Consider the following 19084-nt stretch of genomic DNA (forward strand, 5'->3'; position numbering starts at 1 on the left):
AACTACATTGCTCTCTGCATCCTTCACAGCTACAACGTCCAAATTATCGGCCAATTTTAAGTGCAAACAGTCCAAACCCACATTTATCTGCGGAGGATCGCCGGCCAGTCGCGACATCGTTTCTACAACAAAATCCGTGTGATTGAAAGCTAATCACCATGGAAGACGAAGAAGATGACTTTTATGATCCGGCCGACATGGTGGCACCGGACCACGCATCAAACAACGCCCAAGCTGCAGCTCCAGCCGAACCAGTGGACGACATGGAGGAGGACGAGGAGGTAGACGCCGACTCCGATGAGGTTCGATAACGATTTTCTTTTTCAACTTGGCTCTTTAGCTAACCAAGCTAAGGATGATTTTAATATCATTACAGAGGCGCCCGCCGATGCGCCCCCTCCAGAGCTGTAAGCAATCAGCTATTCGCGCCCATGTTCATATTAGCTAACCCTCGAAGCTCCCACCCACGCCATGCAAGCTTACGGCAAGACTCGCAACGACCTCCCTCCGCAGATTCATCACCAATCTCTAAATCCGCTACACCTGCTACTCCTCGTCAAGATGGCCCGGCTTCACTGCCTGGAATTGGCAGTGCTGCTCCCGCAAAGCCCACCGTGCCCCAAAATCAGAAGCCAGGCTCCTCCTACCCGGCCATCCACACCTCTAACATCGACGTGAATGGCAACCCTGTACACCCTTCCACTGGGAAGACCATTATGGCTACAGACATGGACGCGGACTTCCCGGCTGATGACAAGCCCTGGCGGCGGCCGGGTTCTGATGTCTCTGACTTCTTCAACTACGGCTTCGACGAATTCACATGGGTCAGCTACTGCCTGAAGCAGCAAGAAACACGCAAGGAGGTTAGCGATCAGAAGAGACAGATGGATGATATGTCTTCGTTCCTGGGCATGGGAATGCCTCCCATGCCTGGTGCACCACCTCCGGTCCCCGGCCCTGCGGGCAGCGGCCCAGCAGCCATGCCCGGTATGTCCGGCATGCCTGACATCCCCCCTGATGTTATGCAACAGATGTTGGCTGGCATGATGGCCCAAGGAATGGACCCGTCCAACATGGACCCAATGACCTTTATGCAGAGCGCGCAGGCGATGATGGGTGGCCCACCTGGCGGTGGTCAGCCGCCCCAACAGAGCTTTGGAGGTCAAGGACAGAACCAAGGCTTCGGTCAACCTCCACAAGGTCAGATGGGATACGGAGGCTACGACCAACGCGGTAATTATGGAGGCCGCGGGCGTGGGCGGAGATGGTAATCTCAATGTCAGCTTTAGTACTTCCTGTGTGATCAGTTTGGGTTCGGCCTTCGGATGATGGGCTGGATATTGCGGCGTTTTATGCAAAGGGATGAATAATTCAGAATTAAAAATGGCTTCCTATTCTACACTCGGTAAAGATCCATTGCGCGCAGGCCCGGTTCGGGAGAACGGAGCTGTAGAACGGAGCTGTGTACCGTTAGTAGGAGTATAGGGTTCTATGCATCCAGCTTGCTAAGGAGTATGAATTAATTGGGAATAGAATAGAAACCTGGAAGAAAGGTACGCTATTGAAGGTCTCTTAGGCTCTGAAGTGCGAATTATGTCTATTTCAATTGGACCGATCAAGTTGTTAGACTCGGGTTCTTCCTCGGAACTAAAGCTGTGGTCTTGGCATTCTGGAAATTTCTCGCGGCGAAAGTCCAGATCTTCCTCCCCCGGACATTTCCTCTTCCTTTCTTCATCCCACCAACATCACACCTTGACTTCAAGACCTCTCTCTCCATCACAATGGTATGTCAAATGTTCCATTCTAGCTATTAAAACTACTTTATGCCCATTTCCAAGCTTCTTGGCATGCTGGAATGGCGTCAGAGCCTACCCGCGCATTTTTTCCTTTCCCCAGACTCAACCGGATCAACATACCCTCGGCCTGTCAAAATGGTTGCTAATTTCAATTGCAATAGTCTGTCCTCCGCAACATCAAGAACCTCACCCCCCTCCTGGACCGCGTCCTGATCCAGCGCATCAAGCCCGAGACCAAGACCGCCTCCGGTATCTTCCTCCCTGAGAGCAGTGTCAAGGAGCAGAACGAGGCCAAGGTCCTCGCTGTTGGTCCCGGTGCCTTTGACAAGGATGGCAAGCGTCTCCCCATGGGTGTTGCCACCGGCGACAAGGTCCTGATCCCCATGGTAAGTTAGCGCTACGTTCCCTTTCCGACCTCTTCCGCGCATCGCATCCCAGTGACGATGCGGTTCAACCGGCATATACTCCGACACCTTCTCTGTTAATTTGGTGCTAACATTTTTTCTTCTACAGTTCGGTGGTAGCCCCATCAAGGTCGGCGAGGAGGAGTACACCCTGTTCCGTGACTCTGAGTATGTCTAAGCTCCCAACCTACTTTGTGCAGCGTGGTCTGGGCACTAACATCAAACGCAGGATCCTTGCTAAGATCAGCGAATAAGCGGCTTAACAAGCCACTATGACTCTCGTCTCGCCTCCTCCTTATCTGGATGTCTTCTTCATTCCCCCGAGCTCTGAATCCTCGTGGAGAGAGACATCCAGTATGTACCATACCGAAGCGAAGTCACGAGCTCGACCACTTTCAACGATCTCAAGAACAAATCATACGAAAATAATAAATTATATCTCCGGGGTTCCGGGTGCACGTCTGCTGGGTCAGGATTTGTCCCGTGGTCTGCTTTGGCCTCGTTCACCTTTGCATACTGTGTTTTTGAAGCGCTGGATTGGCCTTGGGTCTGCATGTCTTTGTCCAATGTATTATTAAAACCAATCACAACTTGTCCCGTCTATGCTTGTGCTAAGGCTGGCGGTTGGTAATTTGATGTTAATCTCCTCTCCTACCAGTCACGTCAGGTGTTTTATTTTTGGCAACCAGAACTGCATGTAAACGCATTTGTTTGCTGCACATACGTATAAGTGTAGACGTGTGTCTCTCCTTGCTCGCATATGCACAACGCTTAGATTCGGCTAAAGTGCCTTTAAAGTTGATAGTACTAGATGTACATACCTAAGACATTCCAACTGTGAAGAATAGACACCTAAGGACTAGCCAGATGGCTTCACCTATGAATGACCTAGCTAGTTTGAGGCCCATACTCTCGAATACGTTAAACGATGAGAATCCAGATAAAAAGATAGAATGCGTATGAATTGAAGCATCAAGCACTAGTTACGATGACACCTGGTAATTGAATGACGCTGTCCACAGATCTAGGACGAACATGGAGGGTATGAATAATCTCATATCGCCACACCTAATATGTAAGCGACGGTCCATCGTAGTATTTTCATCGTATCGAAATCCGAGCATCAATCCACCTCAAACAAGACAATGAAATGTAGCCCACAGACGCTCCCCAATCAATCCTCGAAATCGAGCAAGCCTCTCACTAGGCTTCATCTCCATGAAAACAGCCAACGCAGACTTGTTCTCATCGTCTTGAGTCTTGATCGGGAAATCTTCGGGCTCATCGTCACACTCTTCAGAGACGCGACCCTCCGAGTCAATGATATCGAGTACTGTCCTCGCCGCGAAAGGATTCAGTCCGATTATCCGAAGAAACCTCTCCGATTCGGATTCCTCTTCCTGGATGATTTCGTTCAGAGTAACATGTTGAGAGATCCTTTTATGGGCATCGACGTTTGCGGAGGGGGCGGGGTGAGAAATTGTCGAAAGGGAAAGAGAGTGTTTTGTTGCAAGGGTGAGAATCCATTCTGCTGTTTTTTCTGGAAGGGTAGGAATATGGAGGGGGACAATTGTTGTTGAATTGGAAAGGGCGGTGCAAAATAATAAAAGCGAGTCAAGTGAAGTTTTTGTAGATTTTGTAATTTGTAATTCTTTTGTCTGGTGGATATGTGCTTGATCGGCTGCTGGAGATTGATGGCTGATTAGCAAGTACAAAATCTCGTACCGAGGTGCCAGGCGGAAGACTCGTTCTTTCAGGGGGGAAGTGATATCTTTGTGCTGTCGGATGAAGGGATCATCAGATTGATGCCCAGGTAGGTAAACCTGAGTTAATGCATGTGATGTTGTAAGTATGATACCGACAGTCGGGGCGATGATCAAGTCGGCTTCTGTGGGTGTCAAAGCTTGATCTTGTAAATTTGGAACTGTAGAATCCGGGTATGGCGGGTTCGATGATGATATGTATTCTCGATAGATCAGTCTAGGAGGTGTTGGTCGCTGTTCGAGAGATCGAACTAGTCGGAGATGTGTTTTGAGAAGGTTCATGGAAAGGAACAACAAGAGATTGGCTGAGATGGTTTCGGAATCAGGGTTGATTATCGAAAGGGCGAGGGAACAATCTTTAGCTGCCTCAAAGGGCACTTCTCCCGGAACCGAGAGAATACGGGCTTGATCCGATTGACACTGTTGTTCATTGGTCTGGTTAGTTTCACCACGATCAAAGTATGGGCTAGTTGCAGGGTCGCTTGACGTGATGACGCCTCTCGTTTCCATGAATCTGGATAGAGAGCCAAGGCCTGTACTGGAGAGCCCCGTACTGGACGTGTGCGAAGTTTCAAGTCCTGCGGCAGGGGACTTTCCAATAGGTGGCGTGTCATTCAGGCTGATAGGTTTTAATAACGTACCATCATCGTTCTCAGACTCAGTAAATCCTGTCATCGAAGACCTGATCTTTTCATTCGGCACAGGGCCAGAGATGATGGGCTTTTTGCGACGAAAATCACGAGATGAAGAGACAGGAAGTTCAGGGTATTCTTCAGAAGGAATTGGGCGGACTGTCGTTCCCTTGGAAGGTGTGCTGCTAACATTTAGTGCAGTCTGAAAAACTTATATTAGCATCCTCGATGTTTGAATTTATAGAACGCATTCTAATCTTTCCGGGGGCATTCTGGTATCCTTTACCTTGTGGAGAATTGACGCGGACGAGCTAGATTGGTGCTTATTTGGTAAACCAGGTCGGAAGTACGGCGACACATTAATTTCGGCTTGAGCCGTGCTTGGAGGATCCTCTGGGACCCAAGGAAGATTTCCATTTTCTTCCCGTGACTCAGAGGAAGTCGAAATGGAGGGGAAATGGAAATCTGGCAGAGCAGCAGCATTTTGAGGAGGTCTCCATGGGCGCCTGTGGGACTGAAGCATATTTTCATGCTCCGTCTGCTCGGAGACGAGGGTCATGTCATGGAACAGAGTCGCGTTCTGTTATAGTGGTTAGTTTCTTTCAAGGTTGAACCAGTAGATAACAGACTGACCTTGTGCTGTGGCAGCATTTTGTAAGACATCGAGTCTACCATCATTCTCGAGTGTTCATTTCGGTTCATAAGAGCACGCGACTTTTTGTTGAGTTCCAATTTGTGAGAAACGAATTCTCGGTCACGCAGAAGAAGCTCCTTGATCCTCGGAGGCGTATCACAGTCCTTTGACTTGGATGGGCCCCACACAGTACCGAAGCCCAGATGCTGTGCAATATGAGGCCCAAAGTAACTGTGACAGGCAACTGACTCAGGTCCATTCCCAGAAGCTTGGAGGCGTAGACGCGAAGAATCCCCTTCGAACCCATCTGGGGGGACAATGAGTTTGTTACCATGCTCTGCTTGTTCGCTTTGCAGAGGGGGGTCACTGGAAAAAACGCTAAAATGATGCATTGGGGGCATCATTGGGTCCCAATTAAGCTGAAGCGCAGCAGTTGACCTTTTCTGAATCTGCAAGAGAAGTGCGGACTCGTGGCCGAGGTCAAGATTTCTAGCCTCCAGATCCTTCTTGGCTGAAGAATAATATTCCATGTAGCTGGAAGCTACCTCGTCGGGGTACTGATAATGAGTAGATATGTTTTGTTTTACTCCGAGTTGGTCAGATATTTTAATCTCAGATGAACCTCTTGCGATGCCTTTGTCTCGAGCGTATTGTAGAAGTCCTTGGTCGACATTCGTAAAATCCATGGTAATCACCGACAGAATGAATTCTGATATGATATGTTTGTAAGCAGAAGAAAAAAGAAATGAGGCGAAGAAAGGTAGGGGAAGCGGGGGTAAAAGTTGAGAAGTGAAGGACGTGAAGGGTTGGAGTTTTCATCGCAAAGCAGATACCCCCCTAGTGTACTAGTTATAGGCCAAAATTCTTCCGAATTTACTTACAAGTACTGTTCGTAGAGCTTTGATTTCCAGATTCTATTTTTCTATGTATTTCTGAAAGCCTGATGGAGATCAATCATATTAATTAGTTCTAGATCCGTTGATTGAGCATGAAAAACGCTAAAATGCTTGATGAATGATGCAGCTTCAATGTACTCCCCCATTTCGCCTAGTCATTGTAATTCGATTGTCGGGCTCCATTTTTGTTGACTGCCGGCAGACCATACAAAGCATTGAGCTCATCCTCTTGTGATTTACCCGAAGCCTTCAGCACAGGGCGTTCAGCCTGGGCTGCTACGCGTACAGCATGTCGGCGATGAGGTGTAAATCCATATGTAGCAGTGTGGTTCTACAAACTCATATTAGTACAATGTGTTGATTCACCGATTGAAAAAAGACAAACCGTTGTCCTGTTGTCCCAGATGGCAACATCACCCTTGTTCCACTGGAAGCGAGCGTGTGCCTCTTGAGTCGTCGCAACCACATCTGTGAGGTACCGGATAATGGCATCGCTCTCGCCCTTGGGAATACCGATGATCTTGGTGACAAAACCGGGATTGAAGAACAGACTGTTCCAGCCAGTGACGGGGTTCGTTCGGATAAGAGGGTGTTCGGTGGTAACAGGCTCTCTACGGACTGGCCGGCCAAGAGCGCGTGAGTCGTTGGCTTGCATGTCAGCTGAGTGGAGAGCAGTCAAGCCTTTGAGATAAGTCTGCATATGGGAGGACAAGACATCATATGCAGCATACTGTGATGACCAGAGGGTGTCGCCACCACCTCCAGAAGGAGGACCAGTGAGCACCTTCAGCATAGTGTACGATGGAGGTTGCACTTCGTAAGTAACCTGGGATGCATTGTTAGTTCCATATTTGATAGCGTAGGGCTCAAAAGTCTAGACATACGTCTGAATGCCACAGGAAGCTTGGGCTGAATAAAGCGCGGTTTTCCGGAGAGTTGTCGGCTGTGTACACCACGTGGACATCTTCCAGACCCTCCTTGCGAGGAACAGATGTAGTGGCATGCTATTCATGTATTAACAATCATGCTTCTTAATAACCAGAAGAGATTGACCAACCTTGTGCAGCCGTCCAAAGTGCCTTCCCAAGTTTCGTTGTGCCTCAACATCCAGGTTCTTCTGGTCACGGAAAAAGACAACACCTCGATATGCTACCAGACGGGCCAAGTCATCACGTTGTGCGTCGGTCAGATTTGCCAAGTCAACGCCATGGACTTCTGTTCCGATCTTGGGGTTGTAGTCGAATACATCAGTGGCATCTTGGAGTAGATTACGGAATTGAGGGTCTCCATGAATTCCACGGTCTTCGTGATGGATCTCCTCTAGGGGCTCCCAATGAATGTTGGGGAATGACGGCAGAAGGTCATCATATTCATAACTGGTGTGCTCTTCCACGCGTGTCCGTCCAGGCACATAACCGAATTTGTTACTGGCGGCGACTCCCTTAACAGGAAAGACTAGAGGTGCTGAAGTCGAGGAGACAACGGGCTCTTCCAGAGAGGGTGCCATTATGAATGCTTCAGAATGCAAGAGGTATTGGCAGAGGCTTCGTCCTTGGTTTAGAGTGGGACTTGAACTATAAAATTGAAACTTTCTCAACCGGGAGAGACAGCATTTATAGACATGGATTATACATAAAGCAGCTCCTGTGGACCCCGACCAATTGTGAGTCAACTCCGGATAAGCTGAAGAAAATCTGATGCAATTGCGTGCAAGCTTTCCCGAAATTGCACCATCGACATACGTAATCACCCAACCTGAACTCAGAACAGATAGCAATTCATTGGTTCAACCAATCACGAGAGTGAGAAGGCGTGCCTCATCATTAAAATCGTGATTTCCCCGGAGTCTTCAAGGTGGGACCCGATGTTAGGGGGGGGCGAATCACGCCATCTTTGTGACGTTGATGGCAACATTAGCCCATTTCCATCGAATAATCATGGTTAAAAACAACTCCGTAGCACAGGAGATTAAAGGTCATTTCACCGCTGTTTCAAGAGATGAGGGATAAGCGGTATGCGTACGCAATCCAAGGCAGTGTTCATGGTGCGCAATGTGTTTGTGGGGGTGATAGCGGGAAGAAAAGTGGAGGTTAAATTTAGCACGCACACTAGTACGTTCATGGCGCTAAGCGGCGATCACGCAAGAGTGGCGGGCTCTGGCGTGTAATTATCTTGGCTAACCACGAACGCCATGCTTATGAATCCTTATGTGGAGTCCAGGGGTCTCCATTCTTCTAGAGCACCGGACTAGATTCTACTACTGTACATGTGTTGTGGCGTGGTTTAATCAGTCAGCAGGTTCGTAAACCATCAAGTTTGAGGACTGTTACTTTGTACTTATTTACGGGGTACCTAAGTCGACCTGATCGAGTTAGCCACGGCGTAATAATGGGGATTTGGTGTGCAGGCCCAATTTTCTCTTTTTAGTTCCGAAGCTCCTAAGAAGCTATCTTTTTTTTAATAAATAGTTCTACGTACCCCCTAAATTACCCTTATACGCTGTCTTACCAGATCAGGAACATAGTCAACCTGGTACCTGACCAAATTATGTTTTCTATAGCCTATCCAGGTAGCGTCCCGTATACCTACCCTTTGAAAGTACTTTGTGGCATCAAGTACATCTACTCCAGTAACCACTCAGTATCTACTTCAGTACCTACCTCCATTGGCTACGGTGAACCATGAAGGTGTATCGAACGTGTTCATAGACGTAAAACTGCGAAGCGAAAAGCGGACATTTGAAAGGTTCATATTGTACATATGGATGCCACTGATTCCGGAGCCATGGGTATATTCCTGCATACTAGGTGTGGGCTAGGGTGCGCAAGAGTAAGTGGAGGGAGGACGTGAAGCGATTGACCTCTTTTATCGTTGGCTATATTTACTTTCTCAAAGGAGGATCATCCTAGAAAGAAAATAGGCTCACGGGCCATTTATGATCACTTGCGCATATCCAAAGACCAGCTCATTGCATTAGTGTACATTAAATCGATCGATATAATCCAAGGTTATCGTGTTCATCACATTCGGCCATCGCCCAGACCCAATGGTCCTAGGCTCACCTCTTGGACTTGCTCGGTAACACTGCCAAGTCGAGCAGCAACACCCATGATTCCAGCCTCGACATCGCCCAGGACAGCCGCCAGATCATTGACCGCAGACTTGGGGGTCCCGGCACCCGATCCATCGCGGGACTTGGAGCTGATAAAGTCGTGAATCTGGCGGTTCAAGTTGACTTCCACTCCGTGGAGGTGATCTTCAATCTCCTTCAAGTTGCCCTTGTAGCGGCCAAGGACAGCACTCATCTCGTCCGAGCGATGGGAAAAGTAATCCACCAAGTTGACAGGCACACCATTCACTGCATTGGCAGTGGATGGGTCGACCTCCACGTCATCAGGGAGTGCCAAGGTATTCTTCCGGGTCGACCGCAGTGATCCGCGGTCTGGAACCTTTTGATCATGCACTGACCACCAACCCCCACCCCCTGATGACTGATATTGCATGGGCAGTTTCAAGGTATCGATTGCGCGGAAGGCAACCTGGGCCTCGGCCGCATCACGGGTGACGAGTCCTCGGAGCTGGTCAATGTCACTGGCATCGTTCTCAAGAGCATGCTGGATGGTATCTAGTTTGCCCTGTACAAATTCCACGTCGTTTGGAATGGTTGAACCCTGTTGTTCAATGGTAGGGAGTATGTCAGCAACCTCGTTGCACATACGGATTTGCTCGAGAATAGCGTTGTCGATATTCTCAATCTCGCGGCGTAGCTCATCGGCACAGCTCTCATACTTGGTGGTCGGGAGTAGGTTGGTGAGATCGACTTTCACACCCGGGACGACGTTCCCTGTGGCTGTGCTTTGCTGCAACGGTTGCTGTGCGGTGCTAGCGTTGGCGAACAGGCCAAGGCTTGGCTTTTGAGGTTGTTGAGATTGCTGTTGAGTGTTTTGCGTGTTGCCGCTGAAAGGGAAAAAAAATTAGTTCGATAACCACGCACATCCGGCCGTTGTCCCACAACTTACAATAAGCCGCCTGTAGTACCACTGGCGACATTATTCAGGCCCAAAGGCTTCTGCTGAGTTTGGGCTGTTGCGCCCAATCCACCGCCGAACAAGCCACCCGTCCCGGTTTGGGTGGTGCTTGTTCCAGCGCCGGCACCAGTTGTACCAAACAAGCCAGATGATTGCGGTTGTGTAGTTGTAGTTGTAGAGGCTCCTCCGAAAATGCCACCACCAGTCGCGCCAGTTTGCGGCTGGCCCAGGCCCGAGAACATGTTCGACCCGGCGGGTTGAGTGGATTGTGTATTTCCGAATAGGCTTCCTGTTGGTTTCGATTGGGCGGTGGAGTTGGCGTTGCCAAACAGACTTCCTGACGTGCCTGATGCTGGGGTTGATGTTGAGGTGGTCTGTGGATTGGTGCCGCTGTTGGAAATGCTTGTTAGCTTTGGGTTTCAGGGTCACCGAAGACGCGGCCATAACACCCCTGTCATCCTCGACCAATCGGTCGTCTAAAATCCAAAACCCCAGGATGGGCGCCACTAGAATGTAACGCAAGGGATTGCCGATCTTAAGCTTTGATGGAGCTTCGACTAGCTAGATGGTATCATAGTGGGCAAGAAAGGGTTTTGCGACTCACAAGAGAGAATTTGCGGAGTTAGTATTAATATTCAAACCGCCCGTCGAGGGGGCAGCAGCCTTGGGTGCGAACATGATAAGCCGGAATGCAGTGAATAAATAAGTAGAACAACATCCAAGGCGCGTTTAATCCCGATAAGATTTGCGGTCGGTGGATCATTTATCCGGGCGCCGAGGTTCGACGACACATGAACAATAAAGCCCTACTTCTATTGCAACTTCAACTTCAACTTCAACTTTTACTGGTAGATTGCGCTTCAAATTATCATTATCGTAACTCATGTAAAACATCTGATCCTCATATCTGACTTCTTCGATTCTGCTTATCCTGTGAAATTTTTGGGTGAAATTTTTGAACAGCTTGCTCGATCTTGTGCTTCTTTCAGTCATCCAGGATCCCGTCAAGCTCCTGGTTTGCCATTCAACAATGGCCAAGGAAGCCATACAGACATGCATACCCAAATGTGTGGCCTCGATGATACCTCTGACTGGAGTGGGCCCATCTGCTGAGGGGGAAGCTCCTTTGGACCTTGTCTCTAAGAGCGACGTGAATACTAGAAGCTTCAAACGTGCAACATGGTAAGTCAATGCTCGACTTCTTCCCAATTATTGATGGGCAAGAGCACCCATCTTCTGAATCCCTTCATTCCTTCTCTTCATCCTTTCTCTTCATCTGGCTGATATCAAATGCCCGCTAGGACTCCAGATGGCACCACTCTTTTGGCAGACTCTGCTGATCACCACATCCGATCTTTTGTTCTGTAAGTTCTTTCTTCCTGCATCTTCCGGGCTAGCACCCTTCTTATCTGCTTTCAACCAAAAGGCCTCCAGATCTCCTTGACTCACCTTCGGTTCATCATCTTTCCCCATACTCGACTCTTCCTTCAACAGAACCAACTTATGCCTTTGCCCCTTACCCCTTTTTCAATCTCCAAGATCCATCAACCACTCTCTTCCTTTCTTCTGTAAGAGACCACCCAATCCGGCTGGCTTCAGCTCTTGCACCAGTGTCGGTAGCCAGCTACTCACTGGTCAATCCGACAACTGAAGCCTTCATCACTCCACACTCCATCATCTATCCATCTTCGCTTGGGGGAACCCATTTTCTCACGGGCTCTGACAGCCTCATATGTCTATTCGACGTTTCTCGTCCTGGAAAGGATGGCCCGATGTCATGGCTGCCAACAATTCCAAGTAAGCGCAAGCAGATTATTGGCGGGGGTATCGGCATGAAGGGCATTGTTTCGGCCATGGCTGTTAGTCCCACTGGGGATGGGATTCTGGCTGCCGGCACATTCACCAGACAGGTTGGTCTTTACAACTCCAATGGCTCTGGTGAATCATTGGGGACATTCAGCATTGCCAAGACCGAGGCCAATCGTGATATTGGAGGAAAGGGAATCACTCAACTGGTCTGGAGTCCCTGTGGACGGTATCTGTATATTGCGGAGCGAAAAAGCGATGGTGTTCTCGTCTATGACATCCGGGTGACGGGGCAGATGCTCGGATATCTGCGAGGACGCAAGGCCGTCACAAACCAGCGCATGGAAATTGATGTTATTTCTGCTGGTGCAGATGGTGCGCATGAGGTATGGGCAGGTGGCACGGATGGGTTCATGAGAGGATGGAAAAATCCCATATATGCGGCGGGTGGACAGGATCCCGATTGGGAGTTCAAGATGCATGATGGTTAGTGTTATGATTCAAGCATCTCAAGTTTCTGAGAACTAACACGCGATAGATACTGTCACTAGCACCGTGTTTCATCCATCGGGTGGTGTTGTTGCGACTTGTTGTGGTCAGCGAAATCATTCAAGTGGCTTGCAAGACATGGATTCAGACATAACAAACGATTCCAGAGATGGAGAAAACAACGTCAAAATATGGACGATGCCACCTCCAGAATCTTGGCCCGAAGAAAGATGAGAAAATCGAAGTTAGGGCTAACTTCGTTGCCCCAAATTCCAAATGGGAGGGGTAACCAAGTCATCGACTTTTGGAGGGGGGAACTTGACATGGGTGACATCCCCCATAAATTGCATTCTGATTCTTGATCTCATGAGGGGAAATTGGGAACCTCTTATGTTGAAGTGAATGGGCAGTCATGGGGGGTCACTCTTCCTATTGTCCTTGAGGAGGCACTGCTTTTTTGTGGGTCTTCCTATTGTCCTCCAGGGTCATGTCCCAATGTGGTGACTTCACGACTTTTGTTTGCTTGGAAGCACTGCTTTCTTGATAGGAGGCGCTGCTTTCTTGTATGGAGGCACTGCTTCTGGTGGGTCTTCCTATTGTCCTCCAGGGTCATGTCCCAACAAGGTAATCCCACGACTTTTGTTTGCTTGGAGGCACTGCTTTCTTGTGTGAAGAGCGCAAAATCTCTATAGACCTCCTGATCGAGCGTCGCTATAGATCACCAACCCCATTCACTTCCACAGGCTGGGGTATTTAAACTTCAATTCCCTCCTGACTTTCAACCTTCTTCCTCTTTTCCCCGACCTCTTTTTGTTGAGACATCGTGATATTTTCGCACCTCCTTTTCAATTCGTTCTTCTTTCTCTTTTTCTTTTTCTTCCGGCGTTCAGTCAAGCGTTAAAGCGATCTTCATCATGTCTTTGCCCGTCATTACTTACACTCGTCGGGATATGGAGTTCATCTCGTTCCTCGAAACTGGGCAACTCCCCGCCAATTACAACCCCATGGACTATGACCAAGCTCCTTCCGCAATGATTTACGGTGACCAAGGCCCTGGATGGGATTTTGACAACGATGATTGTGACCTTGTTGCACTGTCTAAAAACTTCAACATACCCCCTTTGACCGCAACTGGCTCGTCCTTCGAAATTTCCTCCTCTCTCGCAACTGCCTCCTCTTCCGCAATTTTCTCGTCTCCTCAGGTCACTGCGGTCAACGATGTCAACGTTCCCGAGTCAACTAGCTTCTCCTCGATCCAGGAAGCTCGGAACTCGGTCCGGCGTCAAGGAACGATCCCGCAAGACGAGACGTTCCCAATGTCAGTAATTGACGTCAGACACGGTGTCGGGCTTCTTATGGGTGCCATGAAGTCGACCAAGTACGCCAAAGATGCGCAAAAAGTTATCGAGCCTTTTACCCGAGGTAGATACGGGGACAAGGAGATCGAGTTGACCTGTTGGGAAGTCATGGTAAGTTCGCTCACTATCTTGCCCGTTTCTAATAGTCATTAATAAAGTATATCAGGACTGCCTCATGACTCGCCAAATAAATGCGGTCAGCTTTACAGAGGCCCAGAAGAACCGGGAGACCGGGTCTTTCAAAGCCCGTTTCGACTTCGCGATGGTGGCACTCAAGGTATGTATTCGTGACAGCATGGCTTGTTGAAATCTGCTTATCCACTCATACAGCAATACAAATCAATTTGCAAGCATCTACTTGATCCAAAATACGTCTACACTTTTGTCGACAATCCTGAAGCCGCTGGCAAGCGGGTCGCCGCCAACAAGACGGTGAACGACAAAAAGAAAACCCAGCTTGAGGCTGGAAAGGGGGTCTTGTCTTCTGCCCCCTCGCCTGATGCTGAAATGGGTGGCACTTAGAATCTTCGCTTGTTGCTGATTTCTTCCTTTCGGTCTTATTCAGTCTCTTTCTTCCGTCTCAGGTATCTCTTACTTCTGATGCAAACTTTTTGTTCGGCTCTCTAGTATCACGACCGTATCTCTGTTTTTTTCAATTTTCTTTTTCATTTTACATCCAAAATCTGCTTTTCTTTGCGTAATTTCGAGTCAAAACCATGTGATTGGAAGTAGAAGATGTGGACAAAATGGGGCTTATTCGGAACCTGCTCGGGGCCCGCGGGCTCCGCACAGTCGGACTCCGTCAGTCATCAAAACTTGTTCAAAGCAAAGAAACTCCTTCTCTCGATTTTTCATGAAAATTTCGCCTTTCAGGGCTAAAATCATTAAATCCTACAGCACTCGAGACCTCGCAGACGTGTGAGGGCCCACTTCGTCATTTTCAATGGGGTTCAAAAGTTACCTGCGCAGGGAACCCACACGCCCGAAACTGGTGGGGCTTAGATCAGCCAAATGGTTTATCATCTTTACTGTTTCGTTTGCGGCGTCGACTGTGAGACTTCTTTCAGATTTATCTTACCAACAATGCTAATGTATCACAGGATTATTTTATGTACGGTCTGGTATGTTATATCTTGTCCGTGACCACGGCACTTTGAGCCTAATAAATACATAGATTGTTCCCGTCACACCAACCGCGTTAGAACGCAGAGTCGGTATTTCGAAAGATGATGGTAAGCTGATCCGTACTTCCTGACATCGGTCGTTTATTCTGACATAAAGCTTTTAGTTCAATCATGGAATTCTATTCTATTGGCCTTATACTCAGCGGCGTCACTAGCCTTTTCTCGTAAGCAAGTTTTATTTATCGTTCATCACAAATATCTCTGACCTCCTTAGCTGTTGTGGGTTATCTCGCCGACCGAGCTGAATCTCGCCGCTGGCCACTTCTTTTTGGATTGGTAGCACTTGGTGCTGCAACGGCATTGCTGTGCATCGGAACCAACATCGGTCTTTGGATCGCTGGTCGACTGTGCCAGGGCGCGGCTTCTGCCGTTGTATGGACTGTTGGTATTGCTTTGTTGGTCGACACCGTGGGTAAAGAGGGGTTTGGTCAAGCAGTTGGATATGTGTCAATGGCCTTGAGCATGGGCACAGTAGCCGGTCCACTGCTTGGAGGTGTCCTGTACCAGCACGGTGGATACTATTCTGTGTTTGGACTTGCCTTTGGGTTGATCGGCATCGACATCTTTCTTCGGGTGGTGCTGATTGAAAGAAAACATGCTCTTCCCTGGCTTGCCCCCGAGATGAGGCCATTGTCGCCAGTCCGGGAGAAGGACGAAGAGCATACAGCGAATAATTCGCGCGGCCCGGTCGTTGATGCTCTATCAGCTGAGGATCAAGAAAAGTCGAAACGCTCTCGTCATCCTTTGAGACAGGTCGCAGCCCTGCTGGGAACACCACGTCTCGCAGTTGCTCTCTGGGGATACTTTGTTGTGTCCCTGGTCCTATCGTCATTCGACAGCGTACTTCCACTCTTTGTCGAAGATACCTTTGGCTGGCAACAAACTGGCCAAGGTCTCATCTTCTTCCCGATCATGATTCCTCACATAGTTGATCCTATCACTGGAATGATTATTGATCGATACCCCAAGTCACCTCGATATCTTGTGTCGGCTGCATTTCTCTGTGCTGTGCCACTGTCGGTTCTTCTGAGAATCGTGAAAAACAACACCATGCACGACAAGGTCGTCCTTTGTGCATTGCTCGCGCTGCTGGGATTATGTATTGCCGTTGCAATGACTCCACTTGCCGCTGAAGTCTTTTATTCTGTCAAAGAGAAAGAGATTCAGTCCCCTGATAGCTTTGGTCGTGGAGGTGCGATGGCTTTGGCTTTTGGCTTGACTAATATGAGCTTTGCAACAGGTACCCTGATCGGGCCATTCTTTGCTGGATTCATTCGACAAAGTGCTGGCTGGGGTACCATGGGTTGGGCCATGGGCTTGATTGCTGGCGTCTCTGCGGTTCCTGTGCTGCTTTTTCTTGGTGGGTGGATCTCGAAAGAGCCCGTTGCTCATGAGGACCAAGGTGGCTCGCAATGATATGTTGAACCGCAAGACCGGAATTTTCCAAGCCAAGTTTACCAATTCATCAAGGTTCTCAAGGCTCTCAAAGTATGTATGTATTCGCGACAAAATTCCTTGTTGAGATCTGCTTATCCATTCTAATGGAGAGCATAAGTCGATTTGTACGAAGCACCTGTTCATCTCGAGAGACGAGTGCGCTTCAATACTGTATAATAGAAAATATAGTAAATCTCCACAGTCTCCTAATATTGTAGTATCACCAAATCCGATTTTACAGACCTTGACTCTCGGATGGCAGAAACATCACACCGCTAGGAATATCGGTGCATTCACCATTAACCATGGGTGGAAGGTATTATCAACCATGAAACCGAGGGCCCCCTGCGGTTGGCAATAGCGATCATAAGAATCACAGAATAAATGGCAGAAACCTTGGAAATTGTAGATACGGCCAAGCTATTATGATAATACGCTACTTTATGCACCCTACAGATGCACGAATCGGTGACCGCGACAATAATTAATTGGTTATCCATTTCATGTCCATATTGAGTAATAAGTGGATAAGTAGGAAAGAAGTTAGGGGACTGAGTAGGAGACTGGGTAGGAGACTGGGTAGAAAATATAGTAGAATATTAGTCTAAATATTAGTTATTCTGCCTAGGTAGATCCCCGCAGACCGAGGATATACGGAGGACCATGGTACAGTACTAGAGTCGTGTGGAGATCCAATTGTGGGGATCGAATACCCCGAAATCCGGGGGTTTGATAGGTCAAAAACGCGGGGATCGACATAGTCGGCAAGGAGCAACGGCAGACACAGCTTCCACCCCCGCCCGATTTCAATCTCTGGGCCGAAATCTGGATGTGAATGGCCAGCTATATAACGTCTCTTTATACCTGTTTTTCATTTGCAAGGAACATACATATATCTTAGCTCTAAGGTTGCGTTTTTGTTTGGCTTCAATACTCCCGAAATGTCGCCCAACATCTACCGGTCGCCTTATCCAGATCTTGACATCAAATCCGAGGATTTGATCTCATATATCTTCTCCAACCCACTCAATACCCCTCATGACCGACCAATCTTCATCGATGCACAATCACAAAAACAATACACCCATGGAGACGTGATCCAGCGCACCCGCTCCCTAGTCAACGGGCTCCAGAAGACTTTCGGTCTCCAAAAGGACAATGTCGTAGCATTGTTCAGTCCGAATACCATTGATTACCCAGTTGCATGTTATGCGATTGTGGGATCTGGTGCTCTCCTCGCTCCAACCAGCGCTGCCTTGACGGCCCTGGAGCTCAACGCCCAGCTAAAGACAAGTGGGGCGCGGTTCGTGGTCGCGCACTCCTCCTTGATTGAAACAGCTCGGAAAGCAGCAAAAGGAACAGCTGTTGAGACTGTCATTCTATTGGATGGGTCATCTCCCGTCGATGGCCAAGAGACGTGCGAGCATCTCGCTAGCACATTCCCCCCAGGTACCCTCACCGCAGTGTCGCCTGTCGATGCCGCTCGTAGACCCGCCTTTATCTGCTTCTCGTCCGGCACGTCAGGACCGTCCAAGGGCGTCGTTTCGACTCATCGCAATATCCTCGCCAATCTCCAACAATGGCGCGCTTTGCTGCTAGAAACTGGCTCTCCATCACAGAGACCACAGCGACGCACTGCTGTTGCATTCCTACCGTTCAGCCACATCTACGGCCTTAATCTGTACATGTGCCAATGCATGGCATGGGGTACTTCGGTCGTTATTCTCCCCAAGTTCGATCTCGACAAGTACCTGGACTGCATTCAGAAGTACCAGCCCGACGAGCTTGCATTGGTGCCTCCTATCGCCTTGATGCTAGTCAAGGATGAGCGAGTCTCCAAGTACAATCTCAGCAGCGTGAAGCGAATCATGTCCGCAGCGGCCCCCCTCACCAGTGAACTTTCCGCTGCCCTGGAAGCCAAATTCCGCACCCTTTTCCAGACGGAGGTGTTTTGCACCCAGTCCTGGGGTCTGACGGAGACCTCTCCCATGGCGACTGGCATTCCAAACGACCGACTGGATAAACGGGAATCCGGAGTCGGAACTATTCCTTCCAACATGGAATTCCGATTCGTGGATCCTGAGACCATGAAAGATGTTGCCGTTAACCCCAACGGATCGACATCGCCAGGAGAGATCTGGTGTCGTGGACCAAATGTCACGTCAGGTTATTACAACAATGAGGAAGCAACAAAGGGCGCCTTCTACGTTGAACCAGACGGGACGAAATGGTTCCGTACCGGCGACATTGGAGCTATTGACCAGGAAGGTTACATTACTATCCACGATCGCATCAAGGAGATGATCAAGTACAAGGGTCTTCAGGTCATTCCCAGTGAACTAGAAGGAAAGCTGGTCGAACATCCCGATATCGAGGACGCGGGTGTGGTTGGCATGTGGGCTGATGAGAAGGCCACTGAGCTTCCGGTTGCTTTTGTAGTCCTACGCCAGGAGACCAAGTCCAAAGATGCGAAGGCCACCATCGAAGGTATTCACTCATGGTTGAACCCAAAGATCGCGAACCACAAGCGGCTTCGTGGGGGTATCTTTATCGTTGATCAAATCCCGAAAAGTCCCAGTGGCAAGATTCTGCGGCGACAGCTTAAGGATTTGCTCAAAAGCAAAGCGCCAAAGGCTCAGTTGTAAGATGTTCATATA

At 48.8% G+C, this 19084-nt stretch overlaps 9 protein-coding genes across 9 annotated transcripts; 6 read left to right on the plus strand and 3 right to left on the minus strand.

The window, feature by feature from the left end:
* Nucleotides 1-431: 431 nt before the first annotated feature.
* On the plus strand, nt 432-1271 carry fip1 (cleavage polyadenylation factor subunit FIP1; the record flags this gene model as incomplete). Its single annotated transcript, XM_057141445.1, has 1 exon — nt 432-1271. One exon carries the CDS (start codon nt 432-434, stop codon nt 1269-1271), a length of 840 nt encoding a protein of 279 aa, XP_056995451.1.
* Nucleotides 1272-1781: 510 nt separating this feature from the next.
* On the plus strand, nt 1782-2378 carry N7520_007512 (GroES family chaperonin; the record flags this gene model as incomplete). Its single annotated transcript, XM_057141446.1, has 3 exons — nt 1782-1784; nt 1958-2182; nt 2310-2378. 3 exons carry the CDS (start codon nt 1782-1784, stop codon nt 2376-2378), a joined length of 297 nt encoding a protein of 98 aa, XP_056995452.1.
* Nucleotides 2379-3333: 955 nt separating this feature from the next.
* Nucleotides 3334-5902, minus strand: N7520_007513 (uncharacterized protein; the record flags this gene model as incomplete). Its single annotated transcript, XM_057141447.1, has 4 exons — nt 3334-4797; nt 4882-5175; nt 5229-5786; nt 5852-5902. 4 exons carry the CDS (start codon nt 5900-5902, stop codon nt 3334-3336), a joined length of 2367 nt encoding a protein of 788 aa, XP_056995453.1.
* A 374-nt stretch (nt 5903-6276) lies between these two features.
* On the minus strand, nt 6277-7632 carry N7520_007514 (TauD/TfdA dioxygenase family protein; the record flags this gene model as incomplete). The annotated part of the gene is made up of 4 exons (XM_057141448.1): nt 6277-6456; nt 6511-6951; nt 7010-7129; nt 7183-7632. 4 exons carry the CDS (start codon nt 7630-7632, stop codon nt 6277-6279), a joined length of 1191 nt encoding a protein of 396 aa, XP_056995454.1.
* A 1513-nt stretch (nt 7633-9145) lies between these two features.
* Nucleotides 9146-10831, minus strand: N7520_007515 (nucleoporin FG repeat-containing protein; the record flags this gene model as incomplete). The annotated part of the gene is made up of 3 exons (XM_057141449.1): nt 9146-10082; nt 10145-10543; nt 10758-10831. 3 exons carry the CDS (start codon nt 10829-10831, stop codon nt 9146-9148), a joined length of 1410 nt encoding a protein of 469 aa, XP_056995455.1.
* A 352-nt stretch (nt 10832-11183) lies between these two features.
* N7520_007516 (uncharacterized protein) lies at nt 11184-12737 on the plus strand (the record flags this gene model as incomplete). Its single annotated transcript, XM_057141450.1, has 5 exons — nt 11184-11335; nt 11455-11517; nt 11580-12445; nt 12498-12554; nt 12616-12737. 5 exons carry the CDS (start codon nt 11184-11186, stop codon nt 12735-12737), a joined length of 1260 nt encoding a protein of 419 aa, XP_056995456.1.
* A 625-nt stretch (nt 12738-13362) lies between these two features.
* N7520_007517 (uncharacterized protein) lies at nt 13363-14328 on the plus strand (the record flags this gene model as incomplete). Its single annotated transcript, XM_057141451.1, has 3 exons — nt 13363-13917; nt 13973-14083; nt 14137-14328. The coding sequence occupies 3 exons, from the start codon at nt 13363-13365 to the stop codon at nt 14326-14328; spliced, it is 858 nt and encodes a 285-aa protein (XP_056995457.1).
* Nucleotides 14329-14749: 421 nt separating this feature from the next.
* Nucleotides 14750-16406, plus strand: N7520_007518 (MFS transporter; the record flags this gene model as incomplete). Its single annotated transcript, XM_057141452.1, has 4 exons — nt 14750-14857; nt 14907-14927; nt 14981-15038; nt 15205-16406. The coding sequence occupies 4 exons, from the start codon at nt 14750-14752 to the stop codon at nt 16404-16406; spliced, it is 1389 nt and encodes a 462-aa protein (XP_056995458.1).
* Nucleotides 16407-17368: 962 nt separating this feature from the next.
* N7520_007519 (acyl--CoA ligase) lies at nt 17369-19072 on the plus strand (the record flags this gene model as incomplete). Its single annotated transcript, XM_057141453.1, has 1 exon — nt 17369-19072. The coding sequence occupies one exon, from the start codon at nt 17369-17371 to the stop codon at nt 19070-19072; it is 1704 nt and encodes a 567-aa protein (XP_056995459.1).
* Between the last annotated feature and the right edge of the window lie 12 nt (nt 19073-19084).

The sequence above is a fragment of the Penicillium odoratum genome, assembly GCF_028828045.1.
Source record: "Penicillium odoratum strain IBT 22623 chromosome Unknown utg000005l_segment0_segment0, whole genome shotgun sequence".
Classification (NCBI taxonomy): domain Eukaryota; kingdom Fungi; phylum Ascomycota; class Eurotiomycetes; order Eurotiales; family Aspergillaceae; genus Penicillium; species Penicillium odoratum.